The 22,085-nt window shown below is 34.7% G+C and overlaps 3 protein-coding genes and 1 pseudogene across 4 annotated transcripts; 3 read left to right on the top strand and 1 right to left on the bottom strand.

Moving 5' to 3' along the window:
• The first annotated feature begins 3,710 nt into the window (after positions 1-3,710).
• Positions 3,711-6,361, top strand: LOC110289617 (olfactory receptor 5W2-like). 2 transcript variants are annotated; one of them, XM_085830097.1, is made up of 2 exons: positions 3,714-4,625; positions 6,344-6,361. In XM_085830097.1, exons 1-2 carry the CDS (start codon positions 3,714-3,716, stop codon positions 6,359-6,361), a joined length of 930 nt encoding a protein of 309 aa, XP_085686223.1. The 2 variants fall into 2 exon arrangements, with proteins under 2 accessions (XP_021011560.1, XP_085686223.1); XM_021155901.2 differs by lacking the exon at positions 6,344-6,361 and having other exon boundaries at positions 3,711-4,655.
• Positions 6,362-9,104: 2,743 nt separating this feature from the next.
• On the top strand, positions 9,105-9,538 carry LOC110290176 (small ribosomal subunit protein uS9 pseudogene; annotated as a pseudogene).
• Positions 9,539-14,082: 4,544 nt separating this feature from the next.
• Positions 14,083-15,015, top strand: LOC110289691 (olfactory receptor 5W2-like). The gene has a single exon (XM_021156027.1). The coding sequence runs from the start codon at positions 14,089-14,091 to the stop codon at positions 15,013-15,015; it is 927 nt and encodes a 308-aa protein (XP_021011686.1). The 5' UTR covers positions 14,083-14,088.
• A 5,591-nt stretch (positions 15,016-20,606) lies between these two features.
• On the bottom strand, positions 20,607-21,536 carry LOC110289795 (olfactory receptor 5W2-like). The gene has a single exon (XM_021156177.1). It carries the CDS (start codon positions 21,534-21,536, stop codon positions 20,607-20,609), a length of 930 nt encoding a protein of 309 aa, XP_021011836.1.
• Positions 21,537-22,085: the final 549 nt, after the last annotated feature.

Here is a 22,085-nt window from a genome sequence, read left to right on the forward strand (position 1 = left end):
GGGCATATACCCAGAAGATGCTATGTAATAAGGTCACATGCTCCACTATGTTCATAGCTGCCTTATTTATAATAGGCAAAAGCTGGATAGAACCCAGATGTCCCTCAACAGCGGAATGGAAACTGAAAATGTGGTAGATTTACACAACGGAGTACTTCTCAGCTATCAAAACTATTGAGTTTATGAAATTCTTAGGCAAATGTATGGAACTAGAAAATATCATCCTGAGTGAGGAAAATAAATCAAAAAAGAACACACATGGTATGTACTCACTGATAAGTGGACATTAGCCCAGGAACTCAGAATATTCAAGATACAATTCACAGACCACATGATGCTCAAGAAGAAGGAATACCACAGCGTGGATACTTCAGTCCTTCTTAGAAGGGGGAAAAATACCCATGGGAGGAGATAGAAAGACAAAGTGTGGATCAGAGACAGAAGGAAAAACCATCCAGTGACTCTTCCACCTGGGCCTCCATCCCACAGTCACCAAAAACCAGACACTATTGGATGCCAACAAGTACTTGCTGAGAGGAGTCTGATAGAGCTTCCAGTGCCTGAGAAATACAGAGGTGGATGCTCTCAGCCAACCATTGGACTGAACACAAGGTTCCCAATGGAGAAGCTAGAGAAAGGACCAAAAGGGCTGAAGGAGTTTGCAGCCCATAGGACGAATAGTGATATGAACCAACCAGTACTCCAAGAGCTCCCAGCTACTAAACCACTAACCAAAGAGTACACATGAAGGGACTCATGGCTCCAGCTGTAGCAGAGGATGGCCATGTCAGTCATCAATAGGAGGAGAGGCTCTTGGTCTTGTGAAGGCTCGATGCCCTATTGTAGGGTATTGCCAGGACCAAGAAGTGGGAGTGGGCAGGTTGATCAGGGGAGTGGGTGAGGGGATGGGGTGTTTTGAAGGGGAAATAGGAAAGGGGATAACATTTGAAATGTAAGTAAATAAAATATCTAAAATTAAATTCCTGAATGTAATAATAATGGCTCAGGGTCTAATATAATACATTAGCAATGAGAGCTCCTAAAATTTCAAGGCTTTTGTAACAGAGAACACCGTCAATAGGACAAACCAGGAATCAACAGATTTGGAAAAAAAAAAAACTTCACCAACCCTACATCTGACACAGGGCTAATATCCAAATTTTACAAAGAACTTGAAAAGATAGACACCAAGAATCCTAATAACCTAATTTAAAAATGGAGTACAGAAGTAAACAGAATTCTCAACAGAGGAGTCTGGAATGGCTGAGAAGAAAGGATCAAAGTACTTATTCATCACAGACATGCAAATCAAAACAACTCTGGGGTGCCATCTTAAACCCATCAGAATGGCTAAGATAAAACACTCAAGTGACAGCACATGCTGGGGTGGATGTAGAACAAGGGGAAGACACCTTCAATGCTGGTGGGAGTGCCATCTTGAACAACCACTTTAGAAATCAATTTGGCATTTTATCAGAAAACGTGGAATTGTTCTACCTCAAGACCCAGACATACCACTCCTTGTTAAAGTATTAAAACATTTTAATACTTTATGATACTAATAACTTGCTACAAGCCAATCAAACACTACTGAAAACAGAATCAATTATTTTAATAAACTGAAATAAGCAGCACTTTGTTTCTAATCACATGTAATTTTATAGACAGTGTTTACATAGTAACATCACTTATTTCAAATTTGGTGTTTTTATTAGATCCTTGATTATGTAAAAGAGCAATGTCTATTTTTGTGCCTTCTCTTATACTCTTTTTTTCTGTTTGTTTCATCTAATTCTATTTGTTAGCTTTGTTCCATCTTATTTTATTTTGCTATCCCTTAGAAAGCTCTTTGTTTTCTAATGACAGACAGAAATGGGTTGAATCCATAGGGCATGGTACGTGGAGAAAGGCTGAGAGACTAGAGGGAGTGGAAGCTTTAATCAGGGTATGTTATGTGAGAAACATATATTTTCAATACAGAAAAAAAATAGCCACTGATTCAAATGAAAAAAAAAACTAAAAACTAATGTTTTTTAGGCAATGAGCTAATAAATTTTTCTGTCTTCACTAAGTAAATGTGAATGCATTCATGGACATGTGTGAATTTATTGTATTTTGGGGGTAACATACATCTGTACAGTCATATGGATATGTAAGAGTTCCCTACTTTATAATATTAAAATATATATATTATGAATGATGATCAACAAGTAATGAATACTAAATTAATTGAAGTCAATTTGCTAATCTTAATTTGAAAAATTATTTAAATAAGAATGTTTAAAAATTGATAATAGGAATGCTCTTCAATCACACTGATAGTTTGAAATCACAACGTTAAAGCTTGTCATTATAACTTCCTCTTATTCCTAAGAGACCAAGTATTAATCACTCAGGGACATGCAGACAGGCTCATAACTCAGGTGATTCCAGAGAGTTCTGAATATGTTTTGACAGAACTATATCTACTAACATCTCTAGTCCCGGATCAGGTACAGATATCCTTGCTGTTTTTCATATGTACATTGTAGGTTTCTTTATTTTCTCTTATTTATTTTTTCAATGGCAACAAATTCATGTATGAAGGCAGATATGAAAGAAGGCAGAAGACTGCTTTAAATACTAAGCATTTTCATGTTTAGAGAAGGACAAATATATGAAGATCAAAAGGGAAGTTACCAAATTTCATTTAGTACTTTAACAATAGACATGCAAATTTATGTATCTTAAAAGTGATAAATAAATTATATAAAATAAATTATTTTTAAATATCTATATATTGAGAGATATTTAAAACATTTGGTTCAAGTTTTAGAAGGAAATAAGGACACAGTAAAATAGTGTAAAAAAATTTTTTTTGGAGACTTTGGAAGGCCCAGTGCTCAGACACAAGATTCTGCTTTATTACAATTCAGCTGCCAGGCCATCTACTTGTTTTATTAGTCATTTGACCACCTCTGCTAGCAGCATGAGTAGAGTAGAGTGCTGTTTCTGACAGAGTCTTGTCTTTGTGCTCAGGATTTCTACATCTACAAATCTTTTTGTTTACCTTCCCACAATCTCTCTATTTAATTCAATGGATCTCAATTCTCAGATCTCAATTCTCAGTCATAGTAAATGTAGCTCAAATTTTGAAACCAGAGATCAACTTGTGATGTTTTCAGTAAAATATGTGAATCTAACTTCAAATACGTATCACATTGAGGAATGCTCTATAGGTTTACAGAATGAAGGGTTAAGAATGGATTACTATCATTAGCCATACCTAATTATGCTTAATCATTTTAGATGATATAGTGATGTTTTTTATTAATGAAATATAACAATTATTATCTGAAGTTGTCAGTGTTCCTTATAAACTGATAAGAGAAATGTTGTCTGGGTTTCTGAAAATATCCACTTCTTAAACTATAGAGGAGGGGGGCAATATTCTTATAGTGCCATGATGCTTATTTGGACATGTGGATAAATTTGGATGAATGTATTCTATATATTCTAAAGAGAGCTATGCAGATATGAGAAATGCTCTAATATTCTCACTAATGTACATTGTGTCAAATTCATTTCTAATAGTCTAATCCATGTACTGGAAATTTGTATCAATTTTTCCTTCTGTCAAAGACAAATACCAAGAGTCTGACTATGAACATAGAAAAAATTATAACTGTCAAATTTCTTTCTTTATTGAAATCCAGGATATCCAGATCCAAAGAATGAAGTTTGAAAACTTTACCACTGTTTTTACTGAATTTGTCTTGTTAGGACTTTCTGGCAGGCAGGATGTGCAACAGGGTCTCTTTGCATTGTTCTTCCTTGTATATGGCATAACTGTAATTGCTAATCTAGGGATGATCCTGCTGATCAAGTTGGACAGCAGGCTTCACACACCTATGTACTATTTCCTGAGCAATCTGTCCTTCTGTGACATCTGCTATTCCACCATTATCTCTCCAAAGATGCTGGCTGATTTCTTGTCTAAAGAGAAGAGGATACCTTATGATTTATGTGCTATTCAACTGTATTTTTTCGGGGCCTTTGGAGATGTAGAATGTCTCATGCTAGCTGTCATGGCCTATGATCGTTATGTTGCCATCTGCAATCCCCTGCTCTATACAATTAAAATGTCCAAGAAGCTCTGCATCCAGCTTGTGGCTGTTGCCTATGCAATAGGTTTGGTGGATTCAACAATCCACACATCCTGTGCATTCAGATTGTCTTTCTGCAATTCAAATGTCATCAACCACTTTTTTTGTGACCTTCCACCCTTGCTGGCCCTCTCCTGCTCAGATACATCCATCAATGAAATAGTGATGTTCACATTCATTGGCTGTGTGGTAGGGTGTAGCATTGTCACAGTCCTTCTCTCCTACTGCTACATCATTGTGACCATCTGCAGGATGAACTCTGCTGAGGGCAGGCACAAAGCATTTTCCACCTGTGCTTCCCACCTCATGGCTGTGGCCATTTTTTATGGAACTCTGCTTTTCATGTATTTCCGACCCAGCTCAAGTTACTCCATGGACACAGACAAAATGGCCTCTGTTTTCTACACAGTTGTGATTCCTATGTTAAACCCACTCATCTACAGTTTGAGAAATAAGGATGTGAAGGGGGCTCTGAAGAAGGCAATCAATATTAACTTGTGGCCTGGGTGAAATTCTGTGTCACATCAAAAAATGAATAGAATTTTCTGAGACTGTGTTTATGTGTACTAATATAGATTGTGAACTAATATAGTACAACTTTTGAAATATTTCCTACTGAGAATTGAATGTAATGAGAGTGATCACTTTTCTTAATCCTCACTTCAAACCAAAAAATCAAGCCATTATGTGAACTTTGAAGAGAATGTCTTTTAACAAATTTCATTGATAATGAGATAAAATGTGTTTGAGCAAATTCTTCACACCTAACATCCCTCAACTTTTCCTCTAGTTTCAATAGATTGGTTGAAAAAATAATGTTGGTGTATTCTGTCCATGTTTGAGGATGAAAATAAGGTTTGATGTTGTTCTTGTTTTAGCAGTCTTCATGTTTATTAGTATCGCCAAAATTATGTCCATAGCATTGCAGTCAATAATTAGTAACTAAAGAGTATGCACAATTAAATCAAGGATACCTGCTTTAGACTTCACACTATGTTACTATTATTGTTCTCTCATTTAGCTTATTTTATTTACACCTGTCTTTCATTTCTGGATAGAGGGTTCCAATTAAAAGACAATGATTTAATAAATAAGTCTATATGATGGTAAAAAGGTAATATATTTTGGATTAATAGAAATGTTAACAAAAATGTGTTTTCATTTTCTTATAGTATATTTTACCTTGAATTAAATATTTCTCTTGTGTTCATCCTAACAACGGCATAATGGGCAGGGTAACTTGGTATCAGTGTCTCACTTGAATTGGCAAATTCTTCATAATCAGCAGCTCCAGATTTTATTGCATGTAAACTTTTAACTTTCATCTCTGTACTTCCCTTCTTTCACTCACACTGACAATTTAATTTTCCCTTGATATGATGGTTTTCAATAACCTGTAACTTCAGCTCCTTGATCTGAAGTCCTTTTCTGAGCTCCATAGGCACCAGACATGTAAGCATTTCACAGATAAATATGCAGTAAAAACACTTATAGAAATAAAATGTATATATTTTAAAAAGAAATAAAAATAAAAATTACATATCTGTCATATATAATTTTATGATTTCTTTTAAAATTGCTGATTTATTATTCTTATAGATGGTTGAAAGCCCAGTGGTTTTGTAGTATTTTTTAAATTAAATTCATTCATTTATAACTGTATACAGGTCTACAATATATTCGGTTTGCTCTCTTTGTCCTATACTCTTTGATTTGTTCTATTTCTGTCAACTATTTTTCCCATCTACTCATCTGTCTTTCTCAGATATATATTTGTTATCTTTGCTTCATTTAGTTTTACCAGGATCATCTCTGTAACAATAGGCTTCAGGTACTTCTGAAGCTGGTGGGTCAGCAGGAGATACATAACTGAAAGAAATGATTCTACTTTCCATTAATCTATTCAGAAAAAAAAAAACCAAACAGTTCTGCTTTGAGAGGTAGGTCTCCATGAATCTGTATGATCCTTGTCTCTTTGGCCAGTGTCCATTCCTGTGCAGGCTGAGTGCAGTCATTTCTAGCTGTTTCAGATGGCCATTTTGGTAATTATGCACTATCCAGATGATAGCATTTCACATGCACACAGCTTCTCTTTTTCTTTTAGCACATACAAACTTTCCACTCTTTCTTGTAGAGTATCTCCTGAGCCTAGTGTGGATGGTTCAAAAGCCATATTTATAACTAGCTTTAGTTTTCAGTTAAAGAAAAAAAAATAGGAGTGACTGAAATAAGAGATATATTTTAAAATTTGTATAGATAAATTTCATTAACACAGTTTATGCATTTAATTTATGTGTATCTACCTAAAGTCAGAAAAAGAGATAAAGAGGTAGGAAAAAACTACATCATGATCAGCAGAACTACCTCTGTGCAATAATATGAGCTAAGTGTTAAAGAAGAACCTGTGAGTGCTATGAGACAGAACCGTATTGATTGTAAGACATTAAGTTAGCATTTTTTTCTGCTGTTCCTTCTTCTGTCTTCCACAGAGCTTGTTCAGGTAACCAGTTGATATCTGCTTGCATAGTCTAACTTGAAGCTTGGTTGTGTATCTCTTCCTGAACAGCAGAGATGTTACTACTGTACCTTGACTGTATCTTCCTCTGTGTTATAGCTGAGTATAGCCTGAATCTTGGCTCTCCCTACAGTCATGTTACAACTTGCACTGAACTGTATATAGAAACTACCCTTTTGGAATCATTCTCAGCTCTTTTATTCCCAATGAGAAAAATGTAGATAATTACTTCCACAGCATCTCATTTATTGTTATCTTTTGTAGCTCTATCCTAAAAATGGAGGCTATACTGGCGTATTTAGTCATGTAAAGCCATGGTAACTGTACATAGTTTGAGAGGGATCTATGCAATTTAGGAAATATGTCCAATTGAATATACATTGTATAGTAGTTATTTCTCTTCAATCTCAGGATTCATTTAAATATTTATTTTATAGTATAGTAATAAAGTTAGTGTTTATGGATTAATTATCTATAAATAAGTATTTTAACTGCAATAAAAGTCACTGTGACCCAAATTGCCAATTCAGCAAATAATTCAAAGGAATTATTTTACTTTCAATTATGTTGGAGGGAGACAACAGTAGTGTCCTTCATTCCAAATGATAGTGTTGGGATCACCTAGAACCTGAGCTAAATTAATGAGTAAGAGAAGTAATGTATGTGATATAAACTGAACTTAAAAGAACATTATGCATTCTTATGCACTGAGCTATCTTGCTTACCAACTAAAACACAATTTAGGTGTTATAAACTTTATCTGAGAATTCACTAAATTTACTATTTACTATTTTACTTTATTATTAATGCAGTTTTATAGCATGCAACTTACATTTTCTCTTTGTGCCATGTGGTAGAATTAATAATGTAAAAATGTTATTTCTTTTAACACTAGCTTACAGATTCAACACATTTTCAATCAAAGCCCTACTTCATTCTTCACAGAAAGTAAAAAAAAAAAAATGTTAAAATTGACACAGAATCATAAAAGGCCATGCTGAGATATCACCTGTTCATATTTCATTATATTTAACAGAGCTAGAATCAAAAGAGCATAGTACTCAAAAAATACAAATGTAGATAAATGCAATAAAATAGAATACTTAAGCATGAGTAGTCATAATTATTAGCATCTGATGATTGGACATGGATGCCAAAAAAACTACACTGGAGAAAAGACATTATCTTTATCAAATTTTATAGAAAAACTGAGTCCCCACCTCCAGAAGAATGAAATTATACCTGTATCTATGACTCGGTACCAAAATTAATTCAAGCTGCAAATTTCCATTCACTCTCCTGGCCCTCTGGCCCACTATCCTGTTTCTCCTCACACCTGGTAGGGGTTTGGGTAGGGGGAAATTTTAGGAAGTTCCAGAGCTTTGGGATGGGAGGGGCTCTCAGAATTCAGTGCAGGTTATTTTAGCTAAGATGCCTAACAGTTGTGACATGGAGCCTTAAGAGGCCACCTCTTTTAGCCAAACAGGACCCCCCAGTGAAGAGATTAGTACACCAACCCACCCACAAAACTTTTGACCTAAAATCTGTCCTTACTAAAAGAAATGTAGTGACATAGATGGAACACAGACAAAAGTAATGGACAACCAAACCTGGCACAACTTGAGAACCATCCCATGGGTAAGCACCAATCCCTGACACTATTAGTGATATTCTGTTATCCGTGCAGACAGGGCCTTAGCATAACTGTTCTCTAAGATTTACCGAGTAGCTGACTGAAACAGTTGCAGATACACACACCTAAATATTGGACACAGGTCAGGAACTCATGGAAGAGTAGGGGGAAGAATTTAAGACTCTGAAGTCAATAGGAACTCTACAGGAAGACCAACACAGTTGACTTATCTGGATCCCGGGAGCTCTAAGACTGAGCTACCAACCAAAGAACATACAGGAGCTAAACCAAGGCTCCTGGCACATGTATAGCAGACATGAAGCTCAATATCTACAGGGCTCCTCCAATAACTGAGGTAGGATTCTCCGTAAAGCTGCAGCCTTACTTTGGTGTAAATTCTGAAACAGAGTTACCTTATCTGTCCTCAATGGGAAAGGATGTGCCTAATCCTTTAGAGACTGTATGACCCTGGGTAGGGAGATTAATGGAGGGTTACCCTCTCATAGGAAAATGGGAGAGATTTGGGAGAGGGACTCTGTGAGGTGGGGGCTGGGAAGGGGGCAGCGTTTGAGATGTTAATAGATAAATAAATTAGTTAATTAAAAATAAATAAATAACAGATAGCATAAAGCTTTTCTAATTGGTTATATAAATATTAACAGAATTTTGCCTCCAAATAGGCATTTATATCTCCTCTTCAATTCTATTTGTATAAATTTTATCTTGTAGTTGCAATATTGATATTTAGAAAATGATTGCAGGTTTTTTCAGTGATGGAGCCACATGGTGAGGAGCTGGTATAGTTGTACCTATGAAGTCTAAGGGTCCACTGCAGTCTGTGTAGGACTTTGGGCACAAGAAGACAGCCACAGCTGTGGCCTACTGCTAACAAGGAAATGGGCTCATCAAGGTGGATGGAAGACTCCTGGAGATAATCCATCTGTGCACACTGCTATACAAATTACTGGAGCTTGCTCTGGTCAAGGAGCAATTGGCTAGTATGGATATCTGGGTACGTGTGAAGGGTGGTGGTTATATGGCCAAATTTATGCTATCTGGCAGTCCATCTCAAAAGATCTGGTGACTTATTACCAAAAATATGTGGATGAAAATTCTAAGAAGGAGATCAAAGATATCTTCATTCAGTATTATCAGATCCTGCTTGTAATGGACCCTGGTCACTGTGAATACAAAAGCTTTGGAGGTCTTGGTGCCCTTGCCCGATACCAGAAAACCTATCAATAAACCCATGTCATAGATCAGGGTTTATCTTTGTAATAAACATCCTAGGATTTTAATGTTAAAAAAAATAAAAGAGAAGAGAAGAGTTGCAAATAGATCAGTGATCTAATTTGAAATCTGAAATGTTGAGATTGCTATAAAAAATATACTCAGTGCATTGCAAAACATAGAAACAGAAAGCATTCTTTTGAAGAAGACACCGTTTGTATAGGAATTGGGGCCAAATTGAAATCAAAAGTCAAACCCATAAAATCCAAAATCTTTAGCTAAGGAAACAGCCGTTCAAGTGAAAAGGAATCTTTCAAGAACATAAATTTTGTCAACTGTATACATGGCAAATAATTATTAGTAATATATAAGGAACCAAAACAAATAATGTCAAGGAGCAATTAAAAAATGGACTGAGGCTCAGGTTTTGGGCAGGAGGAAAAGGACTCAAACCCTGAGGCCCAGCAGCAAGAATGGAATCAGGCAGCCTCAGGAGGTAGGAGGTTAGGGGAACCCTCCAGAGTGTACCAGAGACCTGGGAAGTAAGAGACACTCAGAACTCAAAGAGAGGGACCTTAAATGAAATAGTCTACATTGGAGTGAAGGGAACTTGTAGAGCCCAGCTCCAGCAGAAAGACAGGGTATCAAGTGATAACCAGTCATCCCACACTCAAAACACTGACGCGTAATTTTTTCTATCTGAAAGACTTGCAGGGACAAAAATAGAGAAGAACCTGAGGAAAAGGAGGTTCAGTGACAGGTCCAAAGTGGGATCCAGCTCAAGGGGAGGCCCCAAAGACAGATGCTATCACTGAGGTTATGGTGTGCTCACAAAAAAAGGGGCCTATCGTGACTGTCCTCTGAAAGACCCAACAAGCACCTTGAAAGAGTCAGATGCAGATGTGTGCACTCAACCAATGGACAGAAACTGGTGATCCCTGTGGCTGAGTTAGGGAAAAGCTGGAAGAAGCTGAGGAGGAGAGCAACCAAGTAGGAAAAACAGCAGTCTCAATTAACCTGGACACCTGAGGTCTCTCAGTTGCTGGAACACCAACCAGGCAGAATACACCATATGATATGGGGCTACTAATAAATAAACAACAGAGGACTGCCATGTCTGGGTTTAGTCAGAGAAGATGCATCTAAACCTCAAGAGACTGGAGGCCCCAGGGTGTGGAGAAATCTGGTTGGTTGGGTTGTGGGGATATCCTCGTGGAGACAGGGAGATCGGGGGCAGGAGATATAGGATGTGGAACAGTCAGAATTTGGATTGAGTGGAGGGGATAATATCTGGAGTGTAAAAAAAACCTAAATAAAATTTTAAAAAATGGACTGAGTCTTATCTGAGAGCTCTCAAAGATATAAACGCAACTAAGAAACAACTCAGAAAAGCTTCATTATGTTTGGAAATTAGGAAAAAGCAAATTAAAACATATATACATTGACAATCTGAAAACAGAAGTATATTATATGGAAGGAATTTTCATACTTTTTGCTTAAATCAAAAAAGAAATAATAATCTTGCTTTAAAGAAAATGGTATTTCTTGCAGAAACATCATAGTGAAACTTATTTAGTTGAAATCATATAAAGTATTAAATATCATTTAACTATACAAAACCATTAATGAGCCCTTCTTATTACAAAATAATTATTTATATACCTGTAATTATCAGGAGAAACTGTGACCTCAATTTTAATTCAATTTCATCAAAATTCATTATATGTATATGTATGTATATATGTGTGTGTGTGTGTGTGTAACTATTTAAATATTTTCCCCAAGATAAGCTACTCAAATTTACAAAACTGTTTATGTCATTATTTTTAAGAGTTTATTTTTATTTATTGTGTAAGCGTGTTCTGCTTGTCTTTCTATGTGCACCATATGTATGTCAGTTGCAAATGGAGATCTGAATAGGGTATCTGATTGCCAGAAATTACACTTACAAACAGTTGTGAACTGTCATGTTTGCGCTAAAAATCAAACCCAGTTCTCCACAATAGTGGCAAATGGTCTTAATCACTGACGCATATATTTCCAGCCCCCAACTTTACATTACACTTAGCAAATGATATACTTGATAAGTTTTTCTGTCTGTGTTAGACTTCTTAGTACGATAGTCTCTTCACAATTTATAGTAGTAAAAAGATTGTTTATGAAGTTTTCCAGGGTTTGGAAGAGGAAAACCTGTTGTAGGGACCATAATTGACCACATTCAGATAATGTAAGAGTATACAGTCTGTGGATATAGTAAAAATCAAGCTATTGACTCACTGTCAAGTGTCAATTATGTAGTCTATGGACTATATATCAATGAAATATTCAAAAGCTAGAGGCACTAAAGCATTCTTAATGTGGAAAAGGGAAATGAACACAAAAATCTTGGAAATAATTACATCTGTCACATGATTTAACTTTTTAAGTTTCTGGTTCAGTTAAATTATAATACATATTATACTGCATAAAATATGTACATATATTCCACATATTTTACAATATAAAATTTACTTGAAATTTTCCTTCTGACATATCAAGTTGATGACAGTAGTATGAAGTAATAGTTACTACTTTAATGAGGAGTTTCATGTACTCACAGGGGAACCAAGACCAAGCGTAAAATAATCACAGGTTATTATAGCAGCATGGCCTAAAGGGAAGAGGCTGCAGATATATGATTCCCAAGAGAAACATTAAATAATGTAATGCTGTTTTATAATCTGCTACCAAAGACAAACTCACCTCAGAAAAGTCCTGAAATCTGAAATCAATAATATAAGTTTACAAATTGCCCTTTCAGAAAAGAAATAAGCAGTTGTTAAATTAATCATCAAAATAGCCTTTTTGGGTAAGTATACTTAAAATTTATTAAGGTACAATTCTAAATAAATAACAATAATATTCTGACTGTACTTATTTATATTTATAAAACCAAATTCTAATTGAATTGAATTTCTTTAATAGGTTGCTAGCAAACACACTTTATTAATTTCAATCTGTGTATAGATACATGTGGAGCTTCAAAGACTTTTTTGTTTGTCTTTATTCTGATTACCTTATAATAAAAATTTATTAAAATAAAATTATGGAAATATATTAAAATAATAATTTGTAAATTTAAAATATGTATAAGCTACATATAAAGAAGTAGGCAAATTCTCCCATCATGATGCATCCCTATATTTTAGTAATTATGTTACATAAGCCCCACATAGTTGGAAAATCACTTAAAAAACAAACAGTTAACTAGACTTACGAATGAGGTCAGTATATCTTCAAAGTCTTTATTTGTCCTCATGTTGTTTTTATATCTTTGACATTAAATATACAAGATCTGAAACTGTGCATATGCACATGTGATTTCACTTTGCTTATCCTACTTTTTAGTCATTTCCTTTGATTGATTATAAGACTTATATTTTGGTTCCAAATCCTCCCAACAAATATTCAACCAGAATGGTAGCCAAACCTTCACATATATTCAGAGGAAAAAGTAATCAGAAATTGTTGGGTACCAACCATAAACTAAAAGACTTTTTTTTATCACAAATGGGGGAAAGTAGACATTTTTATTAGCAATATGGTCATCAAATACAGAAGTGGATGCTCACAGCCATCCATTGGATGATGCACTGGGTCCCCAATGAAGGAACTAGAGAAAGTACCCAAGGAACTGAAGAGGTTTGCAGCCCCTTAGGAGGAACAACAATATGAACTAACCAGGACCCCCAGAATTTCCTTGGACTAAACTACCAATCAAAGAAAACACATGGGGGGAATCATGACTCTAGCTACATAAGTAGCAGAGGATGGTGTAGTCAGTCATTGATGGGAGAAGAAGCCCTTGGTCCTGAGAAAGTTTTATGCCCCAGTATAGGGGAATGCCAGGGCCAGGAAGTGGGAGTGTGTGGGTTGGGGAGCAGTGGGAGGGGAGAGGGTATAGGGAATTTTCAGGGGAAACTAGGAAAGGGAATAACATTTGAAATAAAGAAAATACCTAGTAAATTCATAAGTATGGGGAAAAAAGGAATATGATTATCATTTTTAAATAAACATTAGTCAGTAAAGTTTGATGTTTTGGAACTGATTTATATATAACTGAATATGAAGTACAATGAATTTGAAACTTCAATAACTTTCCCCTCACTCTATTTACAGATCTATCTCATGACAGTATAGCAAATATATGATTCCTGTTAAAGAAGGATAATTCAAGGAAACTGAAATATAAAGGGTAGAGTTTGTCAAGAACACCTTCTACATTTCAGAGTATATTAATTAAAATGTCAGATAAATTTTTGAAGTTAACTAATATCATAATAAATATGTTATGTCTTTATTTATTTAATATTAAATACTATTGTTTTAGCTATAATCATTTAAATATTAATTTTCATAATACATATTATTTAAATACATAAAATGAAATACAAAATCATTTAGTTTGAAGATTGAAGTATAATTGTATTTCTGAAGATAAAAATAAACTAAGGAATAAAATAATGTTTTGCATGATGAAAGTATTGTGAATATATACCTTTTCATTTTAAAATTTAGTCAAGAAAATGGAAAAGAAAAATTGCTCCTCAGTAGATGAATTCATCTTCTTGGGAATTACCAAGAACCCTGACATGAGAGTGACCTTCTTCACCACACTCCTGCTTGTTTATCTCATTAATCTTCTGGCCAATCTTGGGATGATCATCTTAATTAGAGTGAACACTCAGCTGCACACACCCATGTACTTTTTCCTCAGCCACCTCTCTTTCTGTGACCTCTGCTATTCCACAGCAATTGGACCCAAGATGTTGGTGGATCTTTTAGTTGAGGAGAAATCAATTCCCATTGTTGGATGTGCTTTGCAGTTTTTTACGTTCTGCATCTTTGCAGATTCTGAGTGTCTACTGTTAGCAGTGATGGCCTATGACAGATACCAGGCCATCAGTAACCCATTGCTCTACACAGTGAACATGTCCAGCCGGCTGTGCTCCCTCCTGATGGCTGGAGTTTACCTAGTGGGAACAGCAGATGCTTTGATACATACAACCCTGACCTTCCGCTTGTGTTTCTGTGGATCCAATGAGATAAACCACTTTTTTTGTGATGTGCCTCCTCTTCTATTAATATCTTGCTCAGATACAGAGGCCAATGAGTTAGCTATATTCACAATTTTCGGATTCATTGAGCTGAGCACAATTTCTGGAGTCCTTGTCTCTTATTGCTACATCATATCATCAGTCTTGAAGATCTGTTCTGCTGAGGGGCGCTTTAAAGCTTTCTCTACCTGTGCTTCCCACCTGACTGCTGTTGCAGTATTCCAGGGGACTATGCTCTTCATGTATTTCCGGCCAAGTTCTTCCTACTCTCTAGATCAAGACAAAATGACCTCACTATTCTACACTCTGGTGATTCCAATGTTGAACCCTCTGATTTACAGTCTGAGGAACAAAGATGTGAAAGATGCTGTGGTAAAATTAAAGAATAAGTGGTGATTGACAACAACTTCTAATGTACAGTATTGGTCTTAATTCAGTCTGCATTATACATCTGAGAAACTTTGCATAATATACTAGTTTACTAAAACTATATTATTAGTTATAGCATCATATTTAAAGCAATAAAAATGTTGATATCTATGCAAAGTTTTCATCAAACATATTATATTCTGTCTTTTAAGAAAATTTTCTAATAATTTCAATTGTGCTCACATTGTATGTTTCAGTCCTTCTTCTCAATGTCAATTTAAATATGCCGAGGTTGGTATGTATTTATTGCATTTTACAAATGTAGATATTTTTAAGGCATATTAAATGGCTTAATTAGTGGTGAGTATTATCTATAAAGGAAATATGGACAGTTACTTTATACACTCATAATTTGCATAGACATTTTTACCACTCTAGCGGCTGTGGGATCTGTGAGAATGGTGATGATAAATGAGGAAGAATAAAATCTCATGCAATAGACAACTTTGTTCAGAGCATCAGACAATTTATTCTCCGAGTGTTAATAAAAATAGCATGAGTAACATTTTGAAGAATTTAAGCTGTATATGATAACAAGGACTACCTGTGTGAGGTAAAACTATGTTTTGTTTTGTTTTTATATAGAGAGAAAAAGGTTAGTTTAATCAAGTGAGTAACAGAAGCAACCAATAATAATCAATCTGGAGTAAAGTGACTTCAATCTCTTACAACTAAGAACAATTGAAAAACGTGACCCAGTAACATTCTGTGCTTTGAGGAAAATGAGCTCATAAGAGTCTTCTTTTCATGTAGTCTTCTCACAAGCACTCAGAATTCTCCTTGCACACTCTACTTCTAGAGCATGTTCGCTGAGATTCCGTGGCAGTCTTGATCTTCAACCCTGTTAACTCAATTCCAGAGCCATTCTCCTAGTGTGGTTTTCAGATAACATTTTCCAGGAAACTAGATTCTCATCTTCTATACGCAAGGAATTTTCATAGGTGAGAAGATGAAGTCTATCTAGTGATTCATACGATCAAAGGTCTCAATATATAGTGACACTTTTGGATGATGAACCCTGTTGTCTAACACAAGTACCATATTTTGTCATTGTATAACAGGGGGATAGAACTCTTAATTCTTTCATAATTTTCCATATTTCTTCTAATTACTTTGCTTTTCACACTAGCTAAATAATTCTCTTCAATTGCTTCTTTAAGCATTAATTAATTTGCATCTATTTCTTAAATTAGTACATGCAGTGAGTATATATATATATATATATACATATATATATATATATATATATATATATATATATATATATATTCAAACACTGAATCATCCTGATTATAAAAACCTCAGAACCATATGTGGGAAATAACATGAAACATCAAAAAAATAACAAAACAGGATTCCATATGAACTTTAGGAATGCTATTATATATATATATATATATATATATATATATATATATATGCTATTATATATATATATATGTATTATATATTGTATTATATTTATGAATGCTATTATATAATATGAACTTTAGGAATGCTACTAAGCCTTGTTAAGACAATTCTACCGGAATGCATGTTCTGCATACATAACTAGACACATTAGAATTTGACAAAAAAGAACCTATAAAATATGATTGTGGACACAAATCTAAAATATTCTAAATAATTAAATTACTGAGAGGTAGACATCTTGTCTGTGAGGATGTCCTTTGTATACCTTTTTCCTATATTATTGATAAATATTTCTCATGGCTGAACTTTGAAATCTCTTTATGGAATAATAGAATATGGACCTAAGTCTGACAGCTGAGGAAAGACTCTTTTCATTGCCAGTCACAACCACATGTGTTGAATTTTCCTGGGCACATTCTGTTTTACCATTACAATGTAAAATGATCCTGAATTAAATTATTTCAGAATTGAAAGCCTGGTGTTCCTCTGCTTTATTTTCCCATATAGCACACTGTGAGATCACAGAAATTACTGGAAAGGATTTTACACTTAGATAAATCTGCTTGTTATCATAACATATCTTTTGGAATTGAGAACTATGGCCAGAGCTGTGATGGTTTTACTCAAATGTTTAAATACAACCAGAATAATAAGTGTGAGGTTCTAGTCGTTTACCTTGGTAATTTTGTTTGTTTTGTCTTTTTATTTTTGCTTCATTATTGTCTAAGGAAAAATAGTTGGGTGCCTGGGAAGACTTTGGGAGAATGGGGAGAGGAGACAATTGTGACTAGAATATGTATGAAACATTTTTCAATAAAATATGATGAAACTATTGTTAATATATTGTATATTCTGGGGAAATGAAAAAAAAAACATAAAGACAGAGCCTTCAGAGGTTGTATTAGAGACTTTACCATATTGGACCTAACCATAACTCCCCTTTCCTTCTGCCACTGAAGTGCAGTTAAGGTCCAGGCTATCTATGATCAAGAATGAATGCTATAAGCACTCACCACACCTAACCTGGGTTTGGGACGGTTTTACTCCAGAGCTGTGAGATTTTTCCAGTATGTGGCATTTTGTCATAACAACTGAAAAAGATAAGAAAAACAGCATGCCTGCAAATATTGTTTCGGTCATGTTAAAGACCATGTAAAAATGTGATAAAATGTAGTGGCTAGTAAGATAAAAGAGAAAATAGGTCAATAATTAACTTTGATCTTTCTCAAGGAATATTTGAGACATTTTACTACATTTACACTGTAATTTAAGTTACACATCAGTCCTATTTTACTATCTATAAAATGTAATCAAAAGAAAAGAAAAATTAAAAGTCATCAATGTCTTAAAATACTTTGAACTGATTCATTATTTTTTATGATGAGTGACAACTGAAGTTGAAAATTTGTCCCTTGGATGTATTTAAAGGACTTTATGATTCAAACTGAAGCTTAAAACATTACTCTTCAGTCTAAAATTTATACAAAACTATGGACTACACCCTCAGAGGCTTTGTTGTATTGAATGAGGCATCTTGTTAAATGTACATAGATTCTTTCCATTATCAGTCTTCCTGAATCACACCCTTCTTGGGTTAAAATGTTTTGATGATCTGGAGTACTTTCAAACAGCAAGCACTGCTAGTCTAACAGTAAGCTGTCGTATAATAAATGTGTTTGCTTTTTTCTTACATTTTTTATTAGATGTTTTCTTCAGTAGATGTCTCCTTTTGAGGAGACATTCTTTTGATTCTTTAAACTCGATGTGTAAGAGTAATACTAAGAATAAAATCTGTTATGTTTATGTATTTTCATTGTAACTGAACTTGTAAAACTGGACATGTAATGAAAAGTCAAACATATATTTTGTACCACTTAGATAATCAGTCTGTCTTTATGCTATGAAACTTGTGTAAATAAAGAAGCTCCTGGTTGCTAGTCATTCAGAAAAGCTGAAATGGCTTGATTGCTAGTTAGAGGCAGAGAAGTAGTCTGATTTCTAGTTAGTCAGAATAGCTAAATTCTCATGACCATCGCCTGACTAAACCCCTCCCTTTCCAGAATTTCTTGTGTCTTTCCCTGTCAGCAAGGACCCTAAGGTCCTCAGCCTGGGAAGGCCCATCAAGAAAACCCCCAGCATTGGTCTTTCTGACATATTAAACAAGATGAAACTTGCTAATATATCCCTTGAATAAGTACATCTTCATTCTTTCCACTTTGCTTTATTAGTATTCATAAGCTAGTTAGTACCTTATCAAAGATCCATTCAATTTTGCATATTTATGTCTGCATTACTATCAAAATAACATCAATACAATATAAAAACATGTTGATGAACATCACTAAAAAATAACTAATTAGCCGGGCGTGGTGGCGCACGCCTTTAATCCCAGCACTCGGGAGGCAGAGGCAGGCGGATTTCTGAGTTCGAGGCCAGCCTGGTCTACAAAGTGAGTGCCAGGACAGCCAGGGCTACACAGAGAAACCCTGTCTCGAAAAACCAAAAAAAAAAAAAAAAAAAAAAAATAACTAATTGATCATTATTACTTTCCCTATTTTAGTCTCACATAGTTGGATTTCAAAAGAAGCTTTAAGCAATTCAGGGTTTCATGCATCTATGCTTGAAGTTTTACTGTTGCAATTAACACAAGTGTGAATCATTTGTTTGTTTATATATTTGCATATTCATAAACACATATTTATATATTTGCATGGACAGAATCATTGCTTTAATATGTAGTTGATATTTGATATTTTTCTTTCCACATGTCATGTCAAATACACAATGCAGTTTTTATAATATGAAAGGAAAAAATCAGTCCTTAAGAAAAGAATATACACAATATCATGTTGAAAAAGATAACTTACACAATTGAGTCATAAGTAACAAAGATAAATTGCAATATAAATTTTTATGAGTTACCAAATAGAACATCTAACCCAGATGATGAAGTGTGCAAGGGAGGAAAAAGAAGCTACAGAGAAACTTGATATGAATTACAATCCATGTAACCATGTACCTTATGAAGGCTATTTTTTATGCTTTTAAGATACTTTGAACATCTGTAAATTTAAAAATGAAACAGATAAATACTCTGTAAGAGTTTTGCAATTTCCAGATACTCTGCCTAGAATTGTTCCTTTCTTCTACTTAACCATCTACCCTAACTTGCCTGGCCAAAGTCATCTGATGTGAAGAATAAAAGCAGTAGAAGGATCCACAGCAAAATATAAGGTGTATCAATTTTATTGAAAGCAATAAGACATGTTTTATATCTTTTCCACAAAAACTACAATAAAAATTGAGAAGATGAATATGGGTATAGTTCCCAGGATACAGTGATGTCTGCAAGCTATACAGAGTACTGATGTAAGAGTAGTATGTAAGACCAATTGACCTGTCAAGCTTCTATGCTTCCTTGTCTTCCAAGGTAGTATACAGAGAAAAACTGAATATTCCACTGCATGGGGGGACTTTGTCAGTATTTCAGGAAATGGAAGGCACATGGAACCCAATCTGAAAAATCTATTCCTCCCAAGGTGGCCATTCCAAACCAAATCAATGGTTCCTTGGAGGTGAGTATATCGTTAGATATGGCAGAGGGTATATTAGTCAAGTTTGCTGGTCTCTTGCAATAGCACACTTATATATTAACTCAAGATATATTCTGCGCAGACTTTATTCTGTGACAGTTTGAAGCAGATTAAGAGTTATTAGTTTGCTCACATAGTGTTTATCTATGACTTACATTAGATGATTGCTCTTATGATCATAGATGAAAGATTACTCACCATGAATGAAAAAGACAAAATACAGAAAAACAACCACAATAACATTATGCTCATGGTCTTTATTCCAGAGACTAATTATATATCATAGCCCTATTTTGAGTTACAATCCTATAGCAACATGCTAGGCTTACTGGTATGGGTTAATAAGTTAAGAGACAAAAAACAAAACAAACAAAAAACCCTGTCAAAATGAGAAGAGTAAAAAAAAAATAAAAGTATAAATCTATCACATTAAATTTAATCAATTAAATACATAAATAGATGCAGAAGAATGAGGCAGAGATTCACAATTTTGATGCCAGCCAGGAAAACATAGTGAATAGCTAAAACATTCATGTGAATCTCAATAAATATCTAAAACCATCTTTTTCTTTTAATTTTCCTCACGGCCTCTTTCACATCCTTGTTCCTTAAGCTGTAAATCAGTGGGTTCAGCATAGGAATCACAAGGGTATAAAATAGAGATGTCATTTTGTCTTGATCAAGGGAATAAGAAGAACTTGGTCGAAAATACGTGAAGAGTAGAGTTCCTTGAAAAATAGCAACTGCAGTCAAGTGAGAGGTACAGGTGGAGAAAGCTTTGAACCTCCCTTCAGTTGAACGGATTGTTAAGATTGATGAGATGATGTAACAGTAAGAAACAAGGACTCCTGAGATGGTGCTCAGTTCAAGGAAGCCATAAATAGTAAATAGTGCCAGGTAATTTACTTGAGTATCTGAGCAAGAGAGAAGGTAAAGTGGAGGTAGATCACAGAAAAAATGGTTGATCTCATTAGACCCACAGAAACACAAGCGGAATGCCAAAGTTGTATGTATCAAAGCATCTGATGTTCCCACCAGGTAAACTCCAGCCACGAACATGAAACACTTCCTGCTGGACATGTTTGCTGTGTAGAGCAAGGGGTTGCTAATGGCCTGGTATCTATCAAAGGCCATGACTGCCAGCAGCACACACTCAGAATCTGCAAAGACACAGAAAATGAAGAGCTGCAGAGCACAGCCCCAGAAAGGAATTGACTTGTTCTTGCCAAACATATCTACCAGCATCTTGGGTCCAATTACTGTGGAATAGCAAAGATCACAGAAAGACAGGTGGCTCAGGAAAAAGTACATGGGTGTGTGGAGCTGGGGATCCATTCTGATCAAAATGATCATTCCAATATTCCCCAGAAGATTGATGAGATAGATGAGGAGAAATATGGTAAACAGCGTCCCTTTCATCTCTGGGTTATTGGTAACTCCCACAAAAATGAATTCATTCACGGAACAGTTTCCTATATTCATTCTTTCTTTCAGTCTATAATTAAGAATTTTGCAAATTCATTTTTATTGCTGGATATCAACAATGTGTTTATGGGGTAGAACACAGTTTATTTCTCCTGTTATATAATGTAAACATTTCTGAGTCATGTTTCTTAACCTATTTTTCATAACAAAAATTACCAGTATCTGTGATAGAGTTGAGGAACAGAGATTATCCAACATTATGTGTCTATGACTTTATACCTATTCTGTAATGTACATAAGATATACATAATAATTGCAAGAGACAAATTTGGAAATACTGATTCTCATTTGATCTTTCCACAATATGAAATAAACTCAAATATTAGACTCAGGCTATATTTCAGAGGTTATTCTTTAAGTTATTTAACACACAAATTAGTTTAGTTATTATATTTTTAAAAGCACATGATCTTAAATCATTTTATTGGTTTAGAGATTGACAACTACAGTAACAAGTTAATATGCTTCAATAAAAGAGTGGAGAACCCAAACATTTACTACTAACAAATAAGATAGATAGTCCTTTTTTTGTTTTATTTTATTTTA

Source organism: Mus caroli, unplaced genomic scaffold (genome assembly GCF_978045245.1).
Source record: "Mus caroli unplaced genomic scaffold, Mus_caroli_1 scaffold_2, whole genome shotgun sequence".
Classification (NCBI taxonomy): Eukaryota; Metazoa; Chordata; class Mammalia; order Rodentia; family Muridae; genus Mus; species Mus caroli.